The sequence below is a fragment of the Etheostoma cragini genome, chromosome 8, assembly GCF_013103735.1.
Source record: "Etheostoma cragini isolate CJK2018 chromosome 8, CSU_Ecrag_1.0, whole genome shotgun sequence".
NCBI classification, from domain to species: domain Eukaryota; kingdom Metazoa; phylum Chordata; class Actinopteri; order Perciformes; family Percidae; genus Etheostoma; species Etheostoma cragini.
This window is the reverse complement of record NC_048414.1, coordinates 7,313,423-7,335,477: the sequence shown is the minus strand read 5'-3', so window position 1 is coordinate 7,335,477 and position 22,055 is coordinate 7,313,423. Positions and strand designations below refer to the sequence as shown.

The 22,055-nt window shown below is 38.3% G+C and overlaps 2 protein-coding genes across 3 annotated transcripts; one reads left to right on the top strand and one right to left on the bottom strand.

Annotated features, from left to right (window-relative positions):
• On the top strand, window positions 1-6,485 carry LOC117949573 (kelch domain-containing protein 10-like). Its single transcript, XM_034879942.1, has 10 exons — window positions 1-186; window positions 971-1,063; window positions 1,396-1,617; window positions 2,978-3,132; window positions 3,280-3,428; window positions 3,518-3,602; window positions 3,679-3,745; window positions 3,838-3,885; window positions 3,973-4,112; window positions 4,559-6,485. The coding sequence occupies exons 1-10, from the start codon at window positions 102-104 to the stop codon at window positions 4,766-4,768; spliced, it is 1,254 nt and encodes a 417-aa protein (XP_034735833.1). The 5' UTR covers window positions 1-101; the 3' UTR covers window positions 4,769-6,485.
• cax2 (cation/H+ exchanger protein 2) lies at window positions 6,115-18,462 on the bottom strand. 2 transcript variants are annotated; one of them, XM_034879908.1, is made up of 20 exons: window positions 18,264-18,462; window positions 14,980-15,135; window positions 14,773-14,879; window positions 14,556-14,664; window positions 13,828-13,944; window positions 13,680-13,741; window positions 12,065-12,217; window positions 11,324-11,515; window positions 11,114-11,213; window positions 10,890-11,031; window positions 10,565-10,748; window positions 10,261-10,360; window positions 9,455-9,588; window positions 9,310-9,341; window positions 8,785-8,897; window positions 8,537-8,682; window positions 8,356-8,450; window positions 8,200-8,278; window positions 8,000-8,108; window positions 6,832-7,383 (listed from the first exon to the last, which is right to left on the bottom strand). In XM_034879908.1, the coding sequence occupies exons 1-20, from the start codon at window positions 18,331-18,333 to the stop codon at window positions 7,310-7,312; spliced, it is 2,274 nt and encodes a 757-aa protein (XP_034735799.1). In that variant the 5' UTR covers window positions 18,334-18,462; the 3' UTR covers window positions 6,832-7,309. The 2 variants fall into 2 exon arrangements, with proteins under 2 accessions (XP_034735800.1, XP_034735799.1); XM_034879909.1 differs by lacking the exons at window positions 6,832-7,383; window positions 8,000-8,108; window positions 8,200-8,278; window positions 8,356-8,450 and adding an exon at window positions 6,115-6,125 and having other exon boundaries at window positions 8,510-8,682.
• Between the last annotated feature and the right edge of the window lie 3,593 nt (window positions 18,463-22,055).

Genomic DNA, 22,055 nt, shown 5'->3' with positions numbered 1-22,055 from the left:
GCTCATGTCACATCGTGTACTGAAGCGGGTTCAGGTCCAGGTCCAGGTCCAGGTCCAGGTGCGGGTGTAAACCCTGTCTGTCTGTGTGGTTCACTGTCGAGATGTCGTCGGCCGAACATGACGGAACCTTGAGCCAGCTCAATAAGTTTGAGAAACTATCGTGGAGGCCCTCCATTCGCGAATCAGGTTTGTACACGAAACCCACTGTCTTGCAAGAACATGCAGCGTGGTACAGTCAGCACAGAAAACAGTGAATTAATGGTTAATCTAGGTAACTTTAGTCATTGTTATTTTGTCTTTGTGTACACTACACCCCTGAGCTTTGTGAGTTAGCGACGTGGTGTATCACCGCTAACGTTACCGCTCACAGGCCAAAGCTAGCTGACGTTGCTACGGAAGACCGCATAAATCAGTAGCTAAGTGAACCCAGCAGGCATCTAATTCGTTATATTCTTTAGATATCGATTAGAATATGTGCGACTGATGAGAATGAGAGAGGGGGTCAAGCATTAGCTTAATGTAGGCAGGAGGTACTGCTGATAACCGACAACATAACGGTTAGCGAGGTTGCCTCACTGTTGTGTAAATATCCATTACATGCCCACAATAGTAAGTTATGAAAGTTATATGAATGTTCGATGGGTCAAACAACCTTCAACTCCATAAAATATGTACCATGACAGAAATAAGGACATTTGGTACATCATTAACATTAAGCTAAAGTCAATAGACCAACAGTCGGTATAACTCCCAGTCCGTGACAAGGTCCACTTTTGTGGTATCTACTAGTTCTGATGACAAACATTTTAACCAGACTTTTTTTCCCTACAAATTGTAAAACCTTAGATGTCAGTAGTGTCATTCATCCAACCTCTGAAATTAAGGCTGTAAATTAACTATATTTCTGTCTCCTTATTGTGTTTTTTTTTTCTTTCTTTTTTTTACTTTTCATATGGTGACTGATTTACAGGCTCCAAGAAGCGGGCACGGTGGCTTCAGGCTCGGCGCATCTTCTCCCCTTCCTGCCCCAACCTGCGGATCCCCAACAGGTTTCTGAGAGAAGGTGCTCAAATAGCATGACCTCCCCACAGAGTGTTCCTCCTCAGAGAAGGAGAGCTAGGTCAGATAAACTGACTGTGGGACTGAGTGGTCCCGCTCCCATCACATGCATACAGTAACTGTGACGTTATAAAGACCGACTAAGTGCTCACTTTCACGTACAGTGTTTGTAGGTACAGAAAATAGACAAGATTTGGTGAGCACAACATGATACACATTGTGTTGTCTCAATATTTACGCTGTAAGATTTATATTCTTTTACGGTTACATAATTTCCATTTACATCTACATCAGGTCGCTCACCTTCTGTCTATCTTGAACCTGTTCCTCCCACAGGACACTGTGTACCCCCCGCTCGGAGCGGACACCGCTGTGTTGCAGACAGCACCAACCTGTATGTGTTTGGAGGCTACAACCCAGACTTTGAGGAGGCAGGCGGGTCAGAGAATGAAGACTACCCTCTTTTCAGGGAGCTTTGGCGGTTTCATTTTGCCACAGCCACCTGGCAGCAGGTCCGCACGGAGGGTTACATGCCCACAGAGCTGGCCTCTATGTCAGGTAAAGACTGATGTGCCGCTCATCATTTCTAATCAGAATGAAACCTTCTGCTCACACCCACCTGATCTCCTTTTAGAACCACCTACTGGTCTTATTTAAAGGTACCTTGTAGAATTTGCAACCACTAATCGGACTATGGAACGTCACGGTTTGTGATACAGTACTCATCCCTGCCAGTGGTTTCACACTATTCCACTGATCTACAGAAGGCGGTAATGCATCAGGGAACACTGCAATGTGCCAACAAAGGCAGGGGTAAATATACTTGAGGCTAAACAATGCTGGGTTCACACTTGTAAAAATGTGCTTTTCAAATGTTTTACCGACCAAATGTATTCATCAACTACTTGTTGTGAGAGTTCAAGGTCCACACAATAAGTTTTGCTGAGTAACACAGAATGTAAACAGAAACTTTGTTGACAAGAAAACTCCCCGATGCAGCTTTAATGATTTCTATGAAAGCACTGCAAACAATTAGTAAGTTTACATGCACCTAAATAACCAGATTACCTGATTGTCTTTTTTTTTTTTCTTTCAGTGACTTCAAGTCAAATGTACACAGGCTTAGTTTGATCTGATGAATGAGCTACCCAAAAAGGAAAAAACACTCCTATGTCATAGACCATTTGCAAAACCTATCTTTAAATGTTGAATGTTTTGGCTGCATAAACCTGCAGTCTGTCTTTCCTTTTATTGGCTCATTTATACCTTTTTTACAATGTATGTTATTCCTTTTAATTATATTATTAACTATAGAAGCTTGTGACCTACAAACAACATGGAGAACAATTCATCATAATTTGCTCTTTGGTGTCACGAGTGGCCCAAAATTCATACGGGACCTTTTTTAAATACATTTTAATACTGTATGTTTGAAGCTCTAACTTGGGTAATACAATTTTTTTTTTTTCTTCAAACTGGACCCTATTCTCCTATGCCAGTAGACAGTGGTCTAGTATAAAGCGAGAATGGAGTCCTGTCAGCTGCAAACCAGGCTGCTATGTAATTCTACAAGGCAAATTTGCTTCGTCAATTTCTTCCACCAAAAATAATTTTTTTTGTGGGGTTTCCTTCAACCAAACCAGAGTGGTGATTGTTGATCTGAGCATGTCCTTGACAAAACAAGCCCTATTGTGGATGAAGGTCCGCAATTGCTCCACAACTTGTATTGTAGCTTGTTTCGCTACTGCAGTGGTCTTCCTTAATACTGAACCAGAGATTGTTACTCTTTAAAGCTTTATGGAGTGAAATAGTCCAGTATGCAGATTAAAGGCAACCTTATTAGGTATTCTGAGCAAGATTTTAAACTGTAGTAGTGACTAATTCTCTCTCTCTCTCTCTCTCTCTCTCTCTCTCTCAGCTGTTTTACACGGCAACAACTTGCTTGTATTTGGTGGCACAGGGATTCCATTTGGTGAGAACAACGGCAATGACGTCCATGTTTGCAATGTACAGTACAAACGATGGAACCTGCTCAACTGCAGAGGGAAGAAACCCAACAAGATCTACGGACAGGTATGTTTTTATTATTATTTTTTTTAAATAATTGTTCTTCCTAGTCCTTAAATGTTGTTCCCTGTTATCATTTATTCATAATGCTTTAACTACTATATGTAGCGGTGTATTCCACCAACAAAACATCTAAGTAGTGTCCATTTCCAGGCGATGGTCATCATAAATGGATACCTCTATGTGTTTGGCGGGACAACAGGCTACCTTTACAGCACTGACCTGCACCGGCTAGACCTGACCACCAGAGAGTGGACCCACCTCAAACCCAACAACGCCCCATCAGACCTACCTGAGGAGAGGTCAGACAGCAGATGTAGTTTTAACAACTACAGTATGTATGATTAATAGTGAATCCCCAGAATATTAATTAAAACGGACTGATTTACAGGTACAGACATGAACTAGCCCACGATGGACAGAGAATATACATTTTAGGAGGTGGGACGTCCTGGACGTCATATACTCTGGAAAAGGTGAGAGGAACGAGCACATAAAATCTGACAGAAAAACAGTGAGTTAGTCCTTACTTTATAATATTTGTTTCATCAGATTCACGCATATAACTTGGAGACAAATTACTGGGAGGAAATAGTCACCAAACCCCATGAAAAAATAGGTTTGTGATCCATGTTTAGTTTCTCTGTTTTGTTGAATAAACTATTTTAAGATGGTACATTGAATTTACATTAGATGTCCTTACCATCACAGGATATCCTGCTGCCCGCCGTTGTCACAGCTGTGTGCAGGTCAAAGATGGTAAGGAGTATTTTCACGCAGCATTATTTGGACACGCCTGTATAAAATGTTTTATTTAACCATGTCACACTCTGTTCCTACCTCTAGAGGTGTTTATATGTGGGGGTTATAATGGAGAGCTGATCCTATCTGACCTGTGGAAGATCAACCTGCAGACTTTTCAATGGACCAAGCTGCCTGCCGCCATGCCAGAACCAGCATACTTTCACTCTGCTGCAGTCACTCCAGTGAGTAAATTATCCTCCACACATGTCTATATCTAGCTTGGTCATCAGATTTCTCTACTCCACTGAGAAAAAGAAATCGACACAGAGATAGAAAACCGTTTTATGTGCGGTAGGGCTGCAACAAATCATTTTCATTATCAGTTAATCTGCAGATGTTTTTGTTTCTATTAACTTATTAATTGTTTAGTCTATAAAATGGACAGAAAATAGTGACAAATGTCAATTTTCCAATTTGACATCTTCAAATATCTTATTGTTTGACCAAACCAAGATATTCAATTTACAATTACATAGTAGCAGCAAATCCTTACATTTGGTAAAGCTGAAAGTTGAGTTACTGTCTACAAGAATTTAAATTATTGTCAATAGTTGCCCATTCGTTTTATGTTGATTGATTAATTAACTAATTGTTACAGTTCTAATTTCTGCAATTGTTCCTCCTTCAGGCTGGCTGCATGTACCTCCATGGCGGTGTCGTCAATATGTCTGGGAACAAAAGGACTGGCTCTTTGTACAAAGTGTGGTTAGCAGTGCCCAGCCTGCTGGAACTGACCTGGGAGAAACTGCTGAAAACTTTCCCTCACTTAGCTCAGCTGTCCACCCTTCAGCTGCTCAGCATGGGACTGACACATGCACTAATTCAGCGGCTCAAATAGACAGAGTGAAGGACGTGGTATGTGATGGAACAGCACTGACTAAAATATAACTGATGACTCAGCAAAAAAGTTCTTAAAGGACAAAGAAAGTCGGATGATTAAACAAAAACTTTGAATGCCTTTTAACTTTAGTTTTATGTAAATGTACGTGTTTTTTTGTTTTTTTTTAAATACAAAGTGCAATGTTTAGTATTTCTTTTGTATGTGTCAGATTTGAGTTGGCATGCGTCCATCAGAAGCCATGCATCAGCTCTACTGAACAGAATCACTTTCTTGTGCTTTGCACTTGAAGTTCTGGGTTCACTATGTCATGCATTTCCCTGTTGTTGTTGGTTTTTTCACACATCACTGTCACAGAAACTGGTAGAGCAGGAATGGTTAAATGTTCCAAAGATCACTTATTTTAAGTCAAAATGAATTTTGCTTTTGTTGTCATTTTAGATTCAATTCCGAGATCAGTTTGTTTCACTGTAGCTAAAATTCGTTGCACACTGTTTTTAGTCTTTGCCATATGTTCAGTCCCCACTCTGACATAGGTTAGATAAGAAATGACTGCCAAACCATGGCAATATAAACTTAAATTTCCATTTAGTTGGTTACAAATCAGCCAGATGATCTGAAAAGATACTGCTGGTACATCATAGACATGTGAAACTGGGATACCTAAAAGTCTAATTAGGTTAATTATTTAAAGCATCATGTTTTAGCCTCAAGGGCTTTCTGATTGCATGCTGATATTGAGCTTTTATCGTAACTCTACAGGTCAAATTCCCCTCACTGGTCACTTTCGGCCTCACGATCAGATGAAAACACAAAAGCCTTATTAAAACATCTGTGACATGGCATCACTGTGAATCTTCTAGTGCCTCTTCGGTTATTCTTCCTTTTTCTTTTAATACATTAGAAATTATTTTATTAACCTGCAGCTCTAGATTCTCAAGCTTTTTCGTTTCTACATTTGGTGCCTTCTGAATTTCCGGTACGTCCCACACATTGTTTTTACGTCTCTGCTCTGTGTAAGACTTTTGATTTTGTTTATTTCTCTGAGCTGTGCACACGCAACCTTTTCCCCATGTGATTCGTTTGGTGTTCTCCACATGAGCCTTTTTGTTGCTAAAATAATCAGGAGATGTCACTTGCAGCTAAAGATTTTTCATGAACTCTTTTTACCTATTTAGTTGTACCACTGTGCTGCTGTTTGATTTTATGACACAACTTATTTTTCATTGTAGCAAAACGTGCAGCTACATTGTTTGACACTTAAATAAGTCATTGGTCATTTCAGTTCCCAATGTATGCCTAAAGTCCATTTGAACCTTTTTCTACGGCATAAGGCTATGTTTTTTTAAAAACTTGTCTTGTTTTTCCAGAGAATACTGTGCTGTGGTATGGTATAAAGGGGCATGAGACTTTTTTCAAACTGGTAATAAGGTATGTAAGGTGTACTCAGGATGTGAAATACTGTGATCAGACTGTCTGTAGAGCATCACCATTGCCAAAATGTTAACAGGCTGTCATGTTTGGGACAGAAATATGTACGGCCAATGACTCATGAAAACTAATCTTTTGTGGCTGCTGTGGACTGTAACTCTTAAATACTTTAACATTTCAGCTGATTGTATTAAGTCACACTTTTGCCTCTTTTTTTCACCTGTACCTTAAATATGTTCTCTCATGTTCATTTTAATTGTTGGTATAATACTAAGCTAACTCATCTTAAACATATTGTATTATAATGCTCATTTTCACATTCAAAACTCCGCCTCATTTACTTTTTGTTATGGTTGACATGTTACAGCGTTATTTATATCATATTATGAAGCAACAGTTTCACTTTGTTCTTGGACTTGGTAAATGTACTGCTTTGCTTAGATGTTTATATTTGCATCATTTTTTTATGTTAATGAAAGTTAAATGATCTCTTTTGCATGTCGGAATGGTGTGCATGTCACTTTACGTAAACTCTAGGGAGAAAAGGTGAATGTTTTTTCAAAAGCAAATCTGGCTGTAATGTTCATTATGGTTTATAATTCCTGTCCGTACAAACAATAAAAACACAGGCAGACAGTTTTTCAAAATGTTGTATTGACCGTTTCCAAATACAGGGTTTATCTAAAATAATGTCACATAATATCTGACATGTACAGTACCATTTTTAACATTTGAGTTAAAGTATACAAAACATCAAAACTGAAATTAGCCTTAATGCAGATACTCTACATTACATTTATTTGCATTGTAAAAATACTGTTTTCTTTCTTTAGCCACAATCTACAAAGACCATAAGTACGTAGTTATGAGTCTGAGAAAAATTAAGTATTTTAGCTTTCAAACTTTTACAGTAGTATTGTGAGCATCAAGGATCTACCTGAGGTTAAAGTGTTCAGTTCTTTCATTTGTATTATTTAGGAAAACAGCATGAGAATTGAAACACTTAATAAACATCCTGTGTCAGGATTTACACATGATAATTGACTTTCTGGATAAAATCCCATCTACAAGGAGTGGTAACTTGAAAGGCTAAAAATGTGAGTCCCACAGTCAGCAGCCTGCTGGAGATGGAGCGAAGTAATACATAGCCAGTAGAATAAGGTAGACAACCACCAGAGCTGTACCTGGGAGGGTGGGGTGTAATTGGGTTAGCATCGTGTTAAACCAGATGTGATCCCTGATGTTCTAAGATTATATTTATAAAACCAACATACTGGGTTATCTGGATATTTTTCTGAATAAAACTCAGGATCATTGATTCTGGGGCTCAAGGGCTGTGTTCAAGGATGCTTCAGTTTAATAGCCACTGAGTAGACACTTTTAAATGCAATAAATAGCCACCTTCACATCCTTATGGCAAAATCCTAATGTGCAGGTTTGAATCATCGATTATCATCAGGATTAAAACCTATTTGCTATTAGCATGTGAGTTTAAAGCAGCTGACTCAAATATCAGCAACCATTGTGTATTATAATGCATATATTATAGTGCACATAATGATGACGACAGTGTAAAGTAATACTAATCAGTACTGCGATTGATCTTTTCAATCAAATTTTCAAAGCATAAAAGGAATAAAACCTAAAAAACCTTTTGGGTTTAAAAAAATGGTCAGCATGCAGATTATATGCAATCTGTAATTTACAATGTCAAATACGTGGAACCTTATCGATTGATGCCTCTGCTTTCCTTCCTGTTCAAATGTTCTATCTTTGATTACACTTACACATAAAACTTACCTTGAAAATAGTCAGACTTGCCGTCCATGAAAATGTAGTTGACAAGAATCACACTGAAGATACTGGCCCACAGGTGCATGTCACTGAACAATAGTACAAATCCCACATCCTGTCAAAAACAAAGATGATTGCAGAAACTATCAAACAGCAAACAGTAGGTATTTGTATAAATGAATCAGTGATCCAACTGGGGGTCTTACATAGAAGGCGTTAAAGCAGACCAGAATTGGAATTTGTAGCATGCAGACCTGAACAGCAATACAACTTCCCACCTCCAAGCTGGAAAAAGATAAATCATTTAGATGCAAATGTAATTAAATTGTCTGAGTACCTTTCTTTACTTAGACAGGATTTACCTAAGACTGATGTTGTTTTGGAGAGCAAACTGTATCCCATTAACAATCTCAGGGATCTCAGGAACCATAGCGAGAACTGTCACCCCAATGAAATACTGGAGAAAGAAAGACAAACGTTAGCACAGCTGGAGGAAACAACCCCATAAAAAGAGACTAAGCGCGCTCATTTGCACATCCTGACCTGAGAGATGTTGGGCTGGTTTAGTATGGGCTGGATGTGCTCCGTGACAAGATCGGCACAAGCAGACGTGAGCACAGTGGCCATGATGAGGATGACCAGAGACCTCCACCGTGACCAGTGGACCACTGCTCCATGGTGGCCAGTCACTGCACAGATAAAAAAAAGCATTAGACAACTGTGCCCTCACTGTTGTACTGCAGTGGAATGTGTTTGCCATTAACTGAGATTCATTGGACGGAGACTCATACCCTGTCCTTCTCCAACATGGATGTCATAAATGTGGGAGTGTGTCTTCAGTGTGAATACCAGACCAATGATGTAGGCAACTGGCAAGAGGGCAGACACTGTGTACACCAGTGGCCTGGCGACAAGAACACACAATGAGAGGGAATAAATATAAAGCAGAAACTCAAAAGACCATATGGAGCTTTGAGCTTATTTGCCTCAGGTCTTTTTATTATACCTTAAATCTGTGTTCAACCACTTTCCAAAACAATGTCTGTCTAGAAGAAGATAAGTCAATCCTTTAGATTGATCTCTTCTAGACAGACACTGTTTTGCATTTGTTTCACTAGAAATGAAAATCAACTTAAAGAGAAGCTTGTTAAAAACTCAGAGACTTTACAGTGTCCTGTTGAAAATTAGACATTGTGGAAACGTCAACTCTAGACACTTGGATTTCAGAGTAACCTTAAATGCACCAACAAGAAGAGGTAAAAAAGAGCTTTTATATTACAGTCAGTATACAAACAAAAAGAAAAAGAAATTCTTACTCAACATGGTTTCGGAACAATGTACCGTTGTTCTGTTAAGACAAATATAAAATCACATTATACATAATATAGTGTCTGTACAGTAATTGTTACAGTACATTGTTTGTTATAATGTGCATGTTAGGATGAGATTATTGATGCTGACCAGATCATAGTGGCAGTTGTGGCAGACAAACTGCCCGCTGCTATTGCTCGAGCTGTTTCCTCCAGTGGAGTTGGTGCAGGCGTCGCACACCAGATTTCCATAAGCCTTGGAGAAGAGCGTGGGGGCGAACACACCTGCCATTGACAGTTAGTGAGCCAGTGTATAAAATGTTGGTAATGCTTTTAGATTCATGTTAAGCCTGGTTTATGGACACAGTATTTAGGAAGGAAAATCCTTTTAAAATCAATTTGCAAACTCTTTTTTATTAGATAAGTTAATGTCCAAGAGATAATTGTGTGACACAACAACGTTAAATCTATAGAATTTATTTCAGCAAACAGGCTGTGCAGGTGTTGCATCTAGTCTGTAATAAAAAAAAACACAATGAAAACAGCAGCTTCAAACAAAGAAAACGAAGAAATTTGTTGCCTGCAGGTGGAGCAAGTGTCAATGTTTTAGCTGCTACTACGTATGTCCTCTTGTCTTTAGGAAGAGAAAACAACATGCATTGAATCTGGAGCCCTAAACTGCTACTGCTGCTAGTTTCCTGCTGGCAATGAAGAAAAAGCTTCTATCGGTAGAGAAACTGCAGATAACTACATGTGAACAAATGAGTTTATAAGTACATTAGGAGGTGATTTGCATCTGAAAATACAGCTAGGAAATACTAAAGTGTTTCTTGTTTCTATTTTTTTTTTAAACGTTCTGTTACTTCTTTTGCTGTTATTACCACCTGTCTCTGACACTTCTAATTCTGTAGAACTGGATGATGGCACACAGTACATAAATATGTATAAAATACTTGCCTCCTACAGAGATGAAAAGCAACGCAGCACTCACTCCTGTAGAGCGACTGTTGAATCTCTGCTCACTGTGTCTCAGCCCTCCGATTATCATGCAGACGCCCTGAGCAAAAGACAACGCAAGAGGCCTCATTTATACTGCACATGCTGTATTAAGGGCTGTGTATTTGAAAGTGACTTTTGTCTCTATTGTGAGTCACTGATTGCTGAAATGACAGCATTTTAATGGTAGGCTGTTTGATTGTTATTCGTGTGTGGTAAATGTGGTAAAAGCTGTAATATGGGATGTAACTGCAGGCTGGCTCACAGGGATGAAGAGGATGCACCCCAGCAGCGTGCCAGTCAGTGCTGCTTTAACAACCTCCTGCAGACACAGGTTTGCGGCCTGGTGACCTCTGAGCAGGGCTGTGATGTAAAAGGTCAACTCTGTGATGGAACCAAAGGTGGCGTTCACCACCGCACCCACTGCAAAGTTACTCTGGGCTGAGATACTGCAAGTGTCAGAAATGATCAACAATTCACATCAGAAGCTGCTTTTTCCTTTTTATGGTACACTAGATGTCTAGAGCAACATCACATTCATTGTATTCACTTTCTTACAGGTGTGTTTAAAAATGATGAAAACTGCTCACCTGGCAATGCCCATACCAATATAATAGGACAGAGGTATGATGGAGCAGATTGCAATGGCAAACTTGACATTAGAACTGGCGTATTGGTTTTCTCTGTCAATGTATCCAATTACCATAGCAACTATTACTAAAGGGAGGAGGTCTGAGATGGGGGTCAAAGTTGACAACAAGTGTTTATATGACACACTTACATACCAGTTCACACACACACCGGTAAAGGATACTGACAGCAAACACATTGATCCCATCAACAGTGTATTTGTAGTAGTACCAGTTTGCAGCATGGTAACAGCACAGCAGTGCTCTGGTCTCATAGAGTTGATGCTAAGGGTAAAAAATCAAGTAAACAACAAAGAAGCAGGTGTATTAAACCAACACTGAATAATATCAGTAGTTTTGTGCTGTGGCTGATAAATATTAAGTCTCTTCCTTGCCTTTCTCTGTGAGCAAGTGGAGACAGAGACATCCTCAGGAGCCAAGAGAAGAATGACTCCCAGTGTCCGTGCGTTCATCTTGAAAACAGGGATGGTAAAGACCAGGATCCAGGAGAGGAAGCAGGCCAGGGAGTGGATGACCACCAGAGGAGGATATCCCAGCAGCAGCCACACATAGGTGGAGAAACGATGCTACACAGCAAGAAGAAAACATTTTCTATAATTACCATGCAGGGTTTGATACATGAACTGTATATTTACAAAACATCTGGATTGCCCCCTGGTGGCTGGCTGCAGTATATTTCATAAATCACACAGTAACTAGATGGTACATGGGCCAAATCAAAGTACACCTCAAATACTTTTTTCCCAAAGATGGTTTCTGTCATTAGGTAGTTCTTATCATTGTGATGAAGTATTCATTTTTCTGATGACGTGAGTGACAACTGTGAATGACCGTGATTGGTCAGGCGGGTGTATGGGCGAGACTTTTCTGCGCAAACTCTGGCTCCAAAGTTTCAAGATGGCAGCACCCATATCAGGGATAATTTGGCTTCACTTTTATACAATGGGAGGAAGTAGAGACGCGTCGACCATTTTTATATGAAGTCTATGTGGGAGAAATTGGCTAGTTATATATATATATATACATATATATATTTAGAGAGAGAGAGAGAGAGAGAGAGAGAGAGAGAGAGAGAGAGAGGTTTTTATGGATTGTCTATGTATATTTTAAATTACCCAGTAGGGAGTATGCAGAGGTCGCCCTGGCAACTCTAGGATTGGCACCTCTGTGGGTGAAGGCAGCAGAACTGGCGAGGTATCTCCCGTCCGATCTATGTCACACTCACATTCAGGTGCTTGTTCACAACATCTCCTCAGTGTATTTCCAATCTGCAGAAAAACAACCAGAGGAAAGTTTTACTTCAGGTGCATTAGAGCACCAACTTTCCGTCTGAGATTCTTTCAATTAATTCACTGCTTAGTGTTTAAAATGTCAGGAAGTAGCTACAATATGAAGACTCCACCATGGCGTTTGGAAATTCTGATGGGAATGTGTTGATAGATCGATAGACAGTGCTATAAAACAGAAAAACATGAATGCTTGTTGTTGTTTTTCTGCATGATAGATAAATAAAATGATGAATCAATAATTAAATTTGTTGTCAAAACTACACAATGGAGTAAAAGTAAATCAAACACAAGTAGACAGTAATAAGTCAATTAACTATGGCTAAATTTAAATGTTTATATTTAAAGATTACAAACAATTACAAACAATATGCTGAGACATGAGAACGTGTCCCAGGACCAATAAAAAATAAAAAAACACACAGAGGAAAGACAGGAATGAGGGAAACACAACAAAAACGCAACAGCAAGAGCGACGTCCACAGCTCAAAAACAACACACACAGAAACAGACACACACACATACAGAAACAAGATAAGGGACCAAACCCATGCGCAAATACAGCCAAGAAGGCTGCAGAACTAGTCTACAGCACGGACTTCAATGAGTCAGCAATGCTGTACCAAGTGTCCAAAGCTTTTTCTGGCGCTCCATTTACACGAGCTCTAGACAGTTGAAAAATGAAAGGGTCTATGTACCAACAGACAGGTCATGAGGCGGTTTCCAACGAGTGGTAATCATTTTCTTAGCACCCGTGAATCCAACAATCCTTTTTATTTATTTATTTATTTATTTATTTTTAAAGATTGTTTTTTGGGCATTTTTGGCCTTTATTTTTTCATGAAGACATGAAAGGGGGGAGAGAGAGGGGAATGACATGCAGCAGGTCAATAAATAAACCCACAGTTTCGAGGAGTAAACCTCTATACATGGACGCCCAAATATGGGTTGCTCCTGACTGATTTTTTTGTATATCATATGGAAATCAGTCAATTCTGTTGAGAGATAAAACACAACGGAAACCAGAGCACCAAAGCCTGACTCTCAGTCACCCAAAGAGGTCTTTCTGTGGAGATTCATCTGCACCTTGTGAAGTAGCAACTGCGTCACTGGCATTGATATTAAACCAACTAAGAAGTACATGTAAACCCTATGTGTACCTTATAATTCAAAATCTTTCTCTTCTCTAATGCCTTACTTCAAATAAAAAGTCAAAAGAGTATTGATGTTAAATTGTGTAAATGTGTTCAGTGTGTTGTGTAGTGTTGCAAACTTGTGGTGTTGCTCAGACCTCGCAAGACCTCTGCTTTCATGACCATAAGTGTGTGAGAGACTATGAGGAAGCTGTAGGATTTACCGTGTATCTTCCTTATTTCAGTCAGTAGAAAAAGGAAAAAAGAAAACAGGAGGAACATCCCAAACATCAACTGAACCCAAACTGTACCTCGTGGATCGATTTGCCGAATGGCCACAGGAAGTAGCAGGACAACTTCCAGCAAAGCTTGCCTATAGAGTGAGAGAAACAATGAATGAGGACAACATCTGATTGGTGAGAAATATTATCATGAATCTCTGTTGATTGGCTCACCTACCATACGGTACACCAGTGATAGTGATGAACATCAGTAGGGAGACCAGGATATATGCCAGAGAAACCCACCAACCGAAGAGAAGCACATACGCTACGTTTCCGCATGTGATGAGATGACCTGACAACAAAAAGACAGGAACAAATCTTTAGTGAAAGGCTGGCAAGTTTCCCAGCAGCCACAATTTGTCTCCATGATATTTATACATAAAATGATAACGCTGGTTTGTTACACCTTTGGTTTGATTTTTGTATATTTTGGTCATCATTTCTCTCAGTAATAGTTATTCATAAAGTTAAGTGCTGAGATCTGGGAACAGAGTGACATCTCTAAAAACAAGTCAAATGGTGCAAGAAACACATGGGGGTTAATGATCACGGATTTTAAACAAATTCACCAGGTTGGTCAAACTCATTTTGTAAAGGAAAACAAAGGCGCACTATAAAATAACCACCAAAACATCCCTCACAGTCTACAGACTTAGACCTAACATGCTTGCCTTGGTTGTGTGCTCACAGTTTTTCTGATCAATAAAAGATTATTAGTGACTTTGTGATTTTGGGTGTACTCGCTTTCGGGTTCACCTCCAAATAAAGTTGTTAGTCATGGCGCTGAACTGTTGGCTTGTTAACAACCTCAAATCGTCTCATCAATAATTTTCCAAGTTGTGATAAACCAGAATTATCCCCCAACACAAACCTTACACACTAGTCAAGTACTATAACCTGTACCTGAATATGGTTTAAAGACGTTCAGTTCAGAGTAGAGCTCTTTCACAACCTCTGACCTGACTTCAAAGGGACGCTCCGTCACATGGCTCTTCCATTTTCTGAAACCAAACTGACACACACACACACTAAGTTTAAAGGAAAACCCATTTAACTAGTTGTGCTGCACTCAAACCACTTTTGATCTGCGTAGGGAAACATTTGCTCTTAGACTACTTACCCTGTAGTTGTTGACCAGTTTGTTGGCCTCCACTTCATTCTCCGCTCTGATAGTTCTCTTGCTTTGGATCTCCTCCCAGCTATCATCACAGGCATGATGAATTGGACCTAAATTGACAAGCAACAAGATGATAAGTAAATGTTTGAAAACACATCAGCATTGCTGTAAAAAATAAATTAAAAAAATAAGTCGGTACCCAGTACTTACATGCATATCCAGGCATGCATTTTGTTGTGCACAGTGCAGGACATATGGAGTGATGTGAAGGAGTGTCTATTGAATTAGTTTGTGCACCTCCACACAGTCGGTCATGGATATGTTCATTGTTGTGAGCGGCCTGGGGATCATGCTCCCATGGAAGATCTGTAACACCAAGCAAGAAACTAATAACACAAATAAAACTAAAAGATGTTTTGTGGTTGAAATATTGGTCAAAATGACAATAGAATTATTACAGCAAATCCACTCATCAAATGGAAAGTACAAATAAAGTATGCATTGAAACTTTTGTGTACTACTGAAAGTCACTTTGCTATTTGTCAATAGGTCAGAGTCACATTTCATTATTTGTGGTCCCGGAAAGAACACTGAATATGATTATTTTCTAATCGCCAGGCAATTGAAATAACGGTATTTAACTAATATAAATATTTTTTAATTTTTTTTTGGTGTAGTAGTGTGTACACTGACTTTTGGATGTTATCAAAAAGACAAGATTTTGCCTATCCGTTCTGGGAGATATGTCAATCCTAAGCAGGAGAGATGAGCACAATACAAATTGTTAATCATAAAATAGGACAAGATTGTGCCTGAACCTGTGACTTCTGAGTGTGTTGCTCAATCATTGTTGACTGTTTTTATTATTAAGTTTTTATTTAAATATATCTTCCAAACATGTTTTAAGATATGCAAAGATGCTCTGCTTTGATTATTTACTTGTGTCTCATACAGCTTTTCCAAAGTTACCTTGTGAAAAAACATCTAAATTACATAAACTTCTTCTTCCTTATTGAAAAATCCATTATCTATGAAAATCCAAGATTGATTTCCCCATCATATTTGTGTTAAATTGCATCTTGGACACACGACAAGTACTCCTACTCATGCATGCACATGTTAAGGAGAGCCATTTTAAAGGGAGATGGACTTAAGATAAGAAATACAATACAATGTCATTGAACTGTTTGTTGTGGTCATTTGATAAGTTTAAAATAACATGTTGCTCAGGAATGTACATTGACCAAAGAAATAGAATGAGTTAGCCTGCTTCAACCGTCACAGTTCTTTGCAAAGGCAATGTTACACTTAAAAGTGGCCAATGCTCTGACTATCCTGCTACGTTGATTTGATTGTTACTGTATTTTATTTATCCCACAAGAAATAGTTTAAAAATAACATTTATGCACTAGAACTGAACCCGGAATCTGTAGCACCCTAAGCAGGAATAATACCTTAGACTAACAAGCCACAATTATAGGAAGATAATAAGTCAACTAAGGAAAATAAGATTGCCACACTGCTATAATGATTGAAACTAGTCTTTGTCTTGAGAACATTTGGATGAACCGACTTGATGCTGTCAGTATCAGTTACACATAGTATCTGCACTTCACTTCTTTCTTTGCAGAGCAGATTACTGCCCAGATTGACACCTCCATCAATAGGGAGACAGCTGAATTGGTAAAAAGACAAAAAAGCACATTACACACTGCTTCCAAAATCATTACTCTTCTAAACCCCCAACCTACTTCAGCAACAGAGCCATCACCTGCACAGTACTCACAATAGTACCTGGCCCTGGCCACCCACTTTTCACAGTATTTTAATGGAGTTAAACTGAGGCAAAAAAACATGTTTTGGTTTGAGTATTGTTCCATCTGCCATAGCAGCCATAAATGTATCATCATACAGACTCCATGTAAATCATGCATGTCCACCCACACACACATGCATGTAAAAGCTGATGCATTTTGCCTATGTGTGGATGTTTATACCTGTTACTGTCTTTAGTTATGTGCATCACACTGTAAAACACATCCCCTCAGGTGCAAAAAGCATTACGATCTATCTATCAATTTTTGAACTGATCACTGTCTCAGATATCCTAACAGCTGGATTTGTTCCGCAGGGAAACAAGAGGCATGACTGTAAACTACTTGAAACATTCATTCAACGTTTTTTAAAGATGCAGCCTTAATGAATGAAAAAAAACTGACAAACCACTGGCATCAAGAGAAAAGCAAGCACAATAATTGTGACTTCTCCTTTTAAGCAGCTCAAAACAGTGTATTCACACACTTGAGGTAGTCTTGTTTTGTTTCCTCTTTCTGTATTTGTAGTTGCTTCCTGAAACACGTAAAATTATTTTTTTTAAGTACCAGTGTTAGTGATTGTGTTAGTGATTGTGCAATGTGCACTGACAGAATAGATATTTTGTAGTCTCAGTTTAACTCACTAATCATAGTGTTGTCCATCGGTGTAGAAAAGAAAGACCTTAATGTTTAAAATTAATTTAAAAACTGTAATAACTAAAAAATGACTGACAAATCAATTCATCTCAAAGGAAGCCGTGTAGCCTTTTACCACTGCTTTCATCAGAAGCATTGATCATAAAAGACAGCCCTTGTTCTTTTGTTTATTATTACCTAGAAAGAGGGCACAAGTCAAAGTAAATTCATGAATTCAGGACATAATTCATTAAGTTACACTTGGTAATTAACCTATACTTATATGTTTATACACTCTCTGAGATTTCACTAAAACAATCAAATGAACTATTTTGATAAACGATTAATCATTTACGCCATCAAGCACAGATGTCAAACCTGCCCTGGTTCCAGCTAGACCTACTATAGTGAGACAATTTGTTCCTTTTTCTAGTTGTAAAAGTAAGATATTGGGGTTTGGACTGTTGGTTGGATCAAACAAGCATTCTGAAGATTTCATTTTGGAATTTGAGAAACGAATTTAAGTTAATATTCCCTATTTCCTGATATTTTATTGATTTTAAAAAAATCTGATCACAAAAATAAACTGCTTAGTTGCAGCCAGGTTTCAGCCTCAGTTTAGACAGCTACAGTTTATCTGTCACATAGCAGAAAACAAAACATTGATTTCCAATGTCCCGTTACAAGTTTGTGCACTTTAACATATAGGCTTGCAGAAATGTAGGCACGGTCAGAGACGGCACTGGCGCGCGCAAAGACACGCACGTACGCGCGCATACGCAGTGGGGAAATACGTCGTAAGCAATACAATGTGACTGACCTGGGGGCTGGTATAGAGAGGGCTGATATACAACAGCCCTCTCTATACCGAGCTGGCAGTGCTTACTCTTTTCATCCACATGGTGATATTACGGTAAATAACGCATTTACACAGCATGCTGACAAATTAAAATGGAGAATGTATTCGCAGCGCTGTGACACAGTCTGTTTGTTACAAATAAAGTTGCTTTCATTAGCCTAGCCCAAGCTATTTGAGCCGCTCACCTTGTGTGTTTTCAGCCGGCTTCCTCCTCCGGCTGCTCGTGTCTGAACTGTGTGAGGCTAACAGAGACATCTCCACCGGTGACAGCTCACCGTTAAGTCTTATAATACTTAGTTCTCATCTCAGTCAGCAGACGCTGCGTCTGTTCTCCTGCGAAGAGGACGCAACGCACGCACTCGCGCTGATTCTCGGTCAATTAGACCGCTTGGAACTGTGGGGAACGTAGGCCATGATGGTTGAGCTTCCTGTCCTTACCAAAGACTGAATGCAGTATATAGATATTCAATATACACACATTCCTATGGTCCATTCCTTACAGAGAAAACCCACCCTATCGCGAATGTAAACTAATGTAATACATTCATGATGTAAACCTACACTGTGCAGTTAAAAATGAGGTAAAGAAAACAGTAGAGTAGAGTAGGCTACATTATATCAAGTAAGCTAGGCTTCTATACTGTGTGCAATTTTGAGGTATTACCTTGCTTAAGTATTACTTTACTTAAGTAGTGGCATTTGGTGCTATTACTTCTAATTCACTGCATTTTAAAGAAAAATGTATAACTACAACTACAACTATGTGCCACCTACATTTATTTTATAGCTATGCAGTTACCAGTTACTTTTAAAATAAGCCACATAAACTAACGAAAGTAGCCTATAAGTAGATAAAATCAGCCTCACCTTGACCAACAACAACATTAAAGTAGACAACCACTTACATATTAATACATCAGCAATAATAATATAATAATATTTTAGGTAGGACTACTCATGTGGTACTTTATTTTTGTGCTGATACTTCTATACTTTTTTCTAAGATTTTGAACGGAGGTATTTTACATGTAATCCAGTAGGCCTATATTAATACTGTGGTATTGCTACTTTTACTTTATTTTATGAAATACTAAATTAAAGATAAAGGCCTTGTATTCAAAAGTGTTGAATCAAATATTTAACAAAATATTGTTAAAAGTAAAAGTACTAATTATGCATAATATTATTATTGGATCATTTTTACGTATGTGTTGATGTGTAAGCAGCTTTTAAATATTGTAGCTGCATGTGGGGATAATACTATTCGCTATTTTAAGTCTCACTGTATATAAGCTGATCAAATGTTTTATATACAAAATTTAAAATGAAAAAAAGCTAAATCTGCAGCATGTAATTGCTCTCCAAATTTAAATACTTGCATGAAATACAGTAGACATATTCAAGTAAAGAACAACATGTACTTTCTTCACACCTAGGCTATAGTCATTGTTTATGAACACAAATAGAATAATTGTCCCCCAAAATCTGAAAATCAGAGCATCAATACCTAAACTGGAAATGTCCCCAGGTGACAATCTTTGCAACTGTTCTGCTGGTAATGCTACTTCAGGAATTCAATTACATATTTGACATTATTCACTAGTAGTCCATCTGTTCTCCTCACATGTTTTTTACGTTCTGGGGGTAAATTGCCAATGGTGATGCCATTAGTGTTAAGTTAGCAGCACACTTTTACAACCAGACCCAGGGTGAGCCTAGAGGGTGAGTCTGAGTGAGAAAGAAGAAGTAGTGAATTCACAGCCCACAGCAACTTTATACGACATAGTGTCTATAAGATCTAGTGTCAGCGAAAATAACTTTTGATTGACTTTCCTCTAAGCAAGATGATCCGAGTGAATTTGAGCTGGACTTTTATTGTGTAGGGTATAAATACAGAAGAGCCAGCGTTATGGCAGCGCTTTTTTTGCTCAACCTTTTTTTCCTCTGTATTTTATTTATATTTACAGTTTAGTATCCAATGCTGTCCAAACTGCTTCAAACTCTAAAGCCCAAGTTCATTGGGTAACCAGGAATCCATGAGTGAAGTAGATTGGATGAAGGGTTACGGACACAAACACACACATACAGAGGCTTCCCAATTTATTAGTTAGATGCTTTTAGCTTAATGGTGAAAGTCTGCGCTCAGCTTCAAACAACAATGTTTAAAACAACAGACAAAGCCAGAAATTTTGCCGTAGTCATGGACTCTGCCTTAAATTTACCAGCCACATTAAGACTATTACAAAGTCAGCCAATTACCACCAAGAATATATCAAGGGTTAAAGGACTTATAATGTCTCAGCAAAATTTGTAAAAGCTTTTATCTTCAGTAGACTTGACTATTGTAACAGTGTCTTTACAGGTTTTCCTAAAAATCAATCAGACAGCTGCAGCTGATTCAGGACGCTGCTGCTCGAGTTCTCACTAAAACCAAAAAAGTTGAACACATCACTCCAGTTCTGAAGTCTTTACACTGGGTTCCGGTGCCTCAAAAAATATGCTCCTCATATCTGGAACAAACTCCCAGAAAACTACAGGTCCGCTGCAACTCTCAGTTCTTTTAAATCAAAGCTGAAGAGCTTTATTTTTGAAGTTGTCTTTCTTTAAATCATTGCTCATTTCTTATACTGAAGTTGATTTTTGTTGAAGCTGATGAAAATCAGTAAGGGTAAGATCAAAATGTATTACTTGATTAGACAGTGTTTTGACTGGTCTGATGAACATTTCTAAACCATTAAGTGACAAAAAAGAGATTTTCATCATTAATGTTGGCTGAAACAAATATTAAAGAGAACAGAGTAACTTGGTGCCTTTTGGGATGTTTTTTAATCTGTGAGATTAGGGTTGTGGCCACTCGGGGGGTGTTTCTGAACAGGGAAAAAACATATTTCTGTGAATTTCTCCAATGCGGATGTGACATCGATTTTATGGTAAAATCTACAAGAAACAGTTGGAGCTGTTCAGGATTTTGCAAAGGTTGCCATGATTAAACTAAGCCTTAACCCTCATGTTGTCCTCGGGTCAAATTGACCCGTTTTCCTATATCAATGTTCTTTTTGACTACCCAAAATAACATGAATGATTCCACACATCGCTCTTTGGCAAGAACAAATCTCTACTTTCATTACTTTTGGTGTGTCTTATTAAATTTTATAGCATTTGAAAAAATATTGAAGTGGTTTTGACAAAAGCTGACACATTGCAGTCTAATTATCCATCAACATACATTCCTTTAATTTTAGTCTAAATAATTACTAATTTCTGCTTTCCTAACTCCAACAGGTATGAATTCCTATAAATGAGGTTTGTTTGACCATAAATTTAAAAAAAAAAACACCAAAGTGTAAAAAACATTGAACAAAAGCATCCAAAAAGATGAAATAAGGGACAAAAATGTAAGAAAAAGTTAAAAACGTGGAAGAAGAAAAAAGCCTCAGCAAAAGTGTTGATTTTCAATATTGACGGGAAGACAACACAAGGGTTAAAGTGACAACCATATTGTAGTTTAAAGAGAAGCACTTTCACTTGGTTCTTGGTTATGGGTAACCAGAGTAAAAAAGTCACATGGTCCTGCAGGGCCCGTGGTGGATGAGGTACTAAAGAAATATGGTTCTGCCTGTGTAGAATGATGTAATGAACGATAACTTGTGTCTACTAGCAGTCTAAAATCTGCTATCTTATCTGCTTTTATATGTTTTTAACTTGTCTTTAATGTTTAATTTCTCATACTGCAATGTAACTTTTATTTTGTATTTAATTTTTGACTGTTTTTTTTACTGCTTCTTGTACTGCACTGTCATTTTTACTATTTTAATTGTTTTATGTGAAGCACTTTGAATTGCCCTGTTGCTATACAAATAAAGCAGCCTTGCCTTGCCTTGATGGGAGGGGCAGTATTTTATTATTTACATCCTTTTTTTTTTGGGGGTTATATTGTCCAATCAACAACTTTATTCTCTAAAGTAGATTTATGATGA